The following is a 4077-nucleotide window of genomic DNA, read 5'->3' as shown; positions in this document are numbered from 1 at the left end:
GATGGAAGTCGAACTTGAAATTATATTGCTTGGTTTTCCGCAGTGCAGCATATTTGATCAAATACTAATCTATGTTACCTTAATTTTTCAGTTTTTAATATTACATAGATGCTTGTATCCAAGGAACATAAATGCTAACTGCACAATGTTGACTCATTTTTTGCTTGTTTGTAAATGCACTTTTGGCAAAGTTATCACCTTGTCCTATTGGCTCCATTCATTTTTTTTCCCTCCTTTCTTTTTTGTGTGTTGATTTGATTGAGTGGTCAAAATCGTATTCTGGATGGACCATCCCAAGTCATAAATCAGCTACCTAGCTTCCCATGTTTCTCTTTTTCTTCAAACATCAAATTTGTCCACATTTTCTTTATGTTTTCTAGTGGAATTCACTATCAGTGTCCAGGTCGTTGCCATCTTTTCTGTTCATTCAGTCAATTTGGAAAGTCTTTAGGGGAATGCTCCTTTTCCTCCAGTACTCAATTTCCCTAGCTTCTTTATTGACGGATCACATCTTGAAGTTCACATCTGATGTGGTTGCATTCATGTTATCAGATTTAAACATTTCTCTTTCATTCATGCAGGTGGCTAAGAAATTTAGAGCTTTCATCATTCTTCACTCATAAATATGAACAATTTGGAAGATATAAAAAAAGATGAGGCATGATCTTATTAAATCGCGTACATTTTCTTAAATTCATTGTTTAGAATCTCAGAATCTGACATCACAGACATTGTCCAAGATCGTGACCGGCTCGCCTGTGATGATCTTCGTATGCTTCTCATATTTGAAGCCTCGATCCGATGCCTAATCACCCAATAACACATAGTGCCTAAAGTAGTGGCCATTATACTTGTTCCTATAATTGTCACTCCAATTGCAAGCCACTTTTCATCTTTGCCAACTACAATAAATGACAAGGCCAAGAATGCCACTGAAACAAGCACACAAGCCAACCACATTAACTTGTTGATAATTGCCATCATCTGCTTCTTTCCCTTGCTATCAATCACTACAACTGAGGTCTGAACCACCACAACAGCCAGAGAAATGAAGAGGGCAATCGAATCAAAGATGAAGAAGATTATAAAAGCAGGCTTTGGAGCTATATTTGCTTCCCCAAGGGAGTCGCCAGGCGGAATGTCATTCGGGTCATCGACATACTGGCCAGGGACAGTGAAGATGGCTGCAAAAGCAACGGTAGCGATTAGGACAGCAACCACAGTGGTGGAGTTTATTGCATTGTTAAGACCTTCAGAATGCATTTTGTTGATTCTTTTGGCTATGCCTTGCACTTGTTTTCGGGTTTGGAGGGTGTGCTCTAGTTGATAGTGCACTTCATGCTTTATATCACTCACAGTTTGTTTTAACTCTCGAGCTGGGTTCGTTGCTGCCGGCTTGATGGCTCGAGCACTCTGAACCCCATGCTGTTGCAGCATGGATGCAATCTCCAGGTGGCCAGTTTTCTCAGCAATGTCGAAAGCGGTTTCGCCACATCTGTTAACAGCTTTAATGTCGGTTTCTTTATATCCAAGTAGCAGTTTAACAATCTGCACAAAAGAAAAAGATTCCATTAGCTTACTTGATATTGCCTTCTTCCTTTCCCAAATGAAATATCTTCTGAAATGGATACCAAATTAAGGTTAAAATTCATTAGGTAATAATTAAACTTTTTTTTTTCTTTTAGGGAAGATTGTAACTTATTGCATCTATAGTTGTCAAGATTATGCAGCATTTGTTGAAACATGTAGTTTGACCTTTCGAAATATAATAACCCACTAGTTCAATTAAATCTTTTGGCAGATTGTGAGAGACTTCAGGCCTTTGTTAAGAAGTCAACCAGCAGGGTCAGAAATCAATAATGAAAAGCATTTGCTCTTGAAAGTAATCATAAAATTAATTCAGAATTATTATTCTAAATCACACCGGATAAACCATCTAATTGGCAGCCATTGAATTTAATTATTCTTTAAAATGAACAAGGGATTGACCTGGTTCAATTTGCAGACAAACATGAATGGCTAAACTGATTGATAAACTCAAAATAAGAGTGATTTACCTGAGCTCTTCCCTTCCTGGTGGCTATATGCAAGCTTGTGTTACCCTTGGTATCAACCATGTTTATCATCAATGAAGGATTCACCCTTATCAATTCCTCCACCACAGCAAGACTCTGCCCCTTCACCGCCATGTGAAGCGCAGTTTGCCCTTTCTTATCAATCCTAGGAGCAATCCCAGGTTCACAAGCCAAAAGTGCCTTCACAACATCCAAATGACCATTCCTAGATGCAGAATGTAAAGGCGTTTTACCGTTACTCCTTGCTATTATAGCCAAGCTACTACCTACCTCCAACAAGAACTTCACATTCTCAATATGGCCTTGAGTCGCCGCCGTGTGAAGAGCCGTGGTGTTCGATAAATCGACAGTCATAGCCAGTTCCGGATGGGCTGCTAGTAGCACTTTCAATATATCTGCAACAAGGGTCACTCTTGAAAACCTCATCTTCACCGCCAAAAAAACAAAAACAGACAATTCAGGTGTTGGAAACATACCTAAATCTCCTTGTTTAGCAGCAATGTGGAGTGCATCAAACCCATTTCTCGCTTTGATCCCAGCATTAACAAGATCGTAATAGTTAATCATCTCTTTAACCAAATCCACATAACCGTATTCGGCCGCAACATAAAGCGCAGTTTCGCCGGAGTGGTTCTGTTTAGCTAACTGCTCCTTCAATGCATCCTCCTCAATACCTGTAAGGATTTCTTTCACCGCTGCAAGATTCCCAGCTCTTGCCGCTGAATGTAGAGCTGTATCATCGCGTTTTCCCGTTAACTGTTTGGTCATTTTTTTCCTACGAGCCGGAACACTTGGCTGCTCAGTTATTGGTCTCTCCATGTCAATCAAAATCAAAATTTTCTCCTTTGCTCAACTATAACTTCTGTTATGAATTGAAAAACCTTCTTTTCTTCATCTTCCAACAAAAACCCAGATCAAAATTTGCATTTTTTTTTTATATAAACCAGCTAATAAAATGAGATTCTAAACAATCCTTGATCTCAATGATCCCGACACTTGCATCCCAAAGTATATGCCTGCTTACAACAGAAATCCATTTTCAGCTTTCTTAAAACACCAACCAACATGTCATTCAATGAATATTTATAAGAAAACAACTTAAAAGTCTTAACCCCAGAAACCAAAAACAAGAAAACCCATAAAGTTGAATTATTTAGGAAGAAGAAAATGGAGAAACACAAAAGAATGATATAATAATAATTACCTGAGTTTGAAAAAAAAAAAACAGAGAGTTACTTCTGCTCTAATCCATCAAAAACCAGACTACCAAAGCACATGTATAAGTATCAACCTGTTTTTGATTGAACTTCTCTGTTACTAATCAGAATACCAAAAAAAGAAAAGAAAAAAATTGCTTTGACCCCCCTTTGTTTATGAAGAAGAAAGATTGTTAAGTTTAAGCTTTAGAAGGTAAAAACATAAAAAGCACATGTATTCACAACTTCAAGCGAATCTAAAACCAGACCCATCCCACATACTATAAACTAAAACATAAAGAGAGACTTTTGTAAAGGTTGTCATCATTACAACGTTTAGGGGAAACCTTTCTTATTTTGTTTCTTTGGGTTAATAATAACAGCAAGAGCTCGTAGGAATGTAATAATGGCATTTTATTAACCAAAAATAATAATGGCATTTGTAGTTTTCTAACTATTAAATATTATTTTTAAATATTGACGTGTATTCAATTAAATTAAACCTAAATTTAGTATTAATGTCACTTACTAGTCTCAAGAGTTTCTAGGAATCTTTTTTCCCATTTTGTGAACTTCTATAATATGTAAAACTAAAATTTATGACTTTTCGACACAAAGTAAAAAAGTAAAATTTATGACTCTACATCTTCTTTTATAAGGTTGAAAATATTTGTTTGTTGTAATATTTACTTAGTATGTTTTACTTTTTTACTTGTTTATATTAATTGAGATGTGATTTAGTGGTAAATGTTTTTTTTTTCTATATGGTTTGTTGCGTTGTACAACCTATATGAAGGGTTGATTTC

At 36.4% G+C, this 4077-nt stretch overlaps 1 protein-coding gene across 1 annotated transcript; it reads right to left on the bottom strand.

Annotated features, from left to right (window-relative positions):
• Positions 1-642: 642 nt before the first annotated feature.
• LOC108468774 (ankyrin repeat-containing protein At5g02620-like) lies at positions 643-3697 on the bottom strand. The gene is made up of 4 exons (XM_017769634.2): positions 3280-3697; positions 2552-3091; positions 2058-2470; positions 643-1548 (listed from the first exon to the last, which is right to left on the bottom strand). The coding sequence occupies exons 2-4, from the start codon at positions 2892-2894 to the stop codon at positions 670-672; spliced, it is 1635 nt and encodes a 544-aa protein (XP_017625123.1). The 5' UTR covers positions 2895-3091; positions 3280-3697; the 3' UTR covers positions 643-669.
• Between the last annotated feature and the right edge of the window lie 380 nt (positions 3698-4077).

The sequence above is a fragment of the Gossypium arboreum genome, chromosome 7, assembly GCF_025698485.1.
Source record: "Gossypium arboreum isolate Shixiya-1 chromosome 7, ASM2569848v2, whole genome shotgun sequence".
Taxonomy (NCBI): domain Eukaryota; kingdom Viridiplantae; phylum Streptophyta; class Magnoliopsida; order Malvales; family Malvaceae; genus Gossypium; species Gossypium arboreum.
The sequence above is the reverse complement of the archived record's forward strand: the minus strand, read 5'-3'. Positions and strand labels throughout refer to the sequence as shown.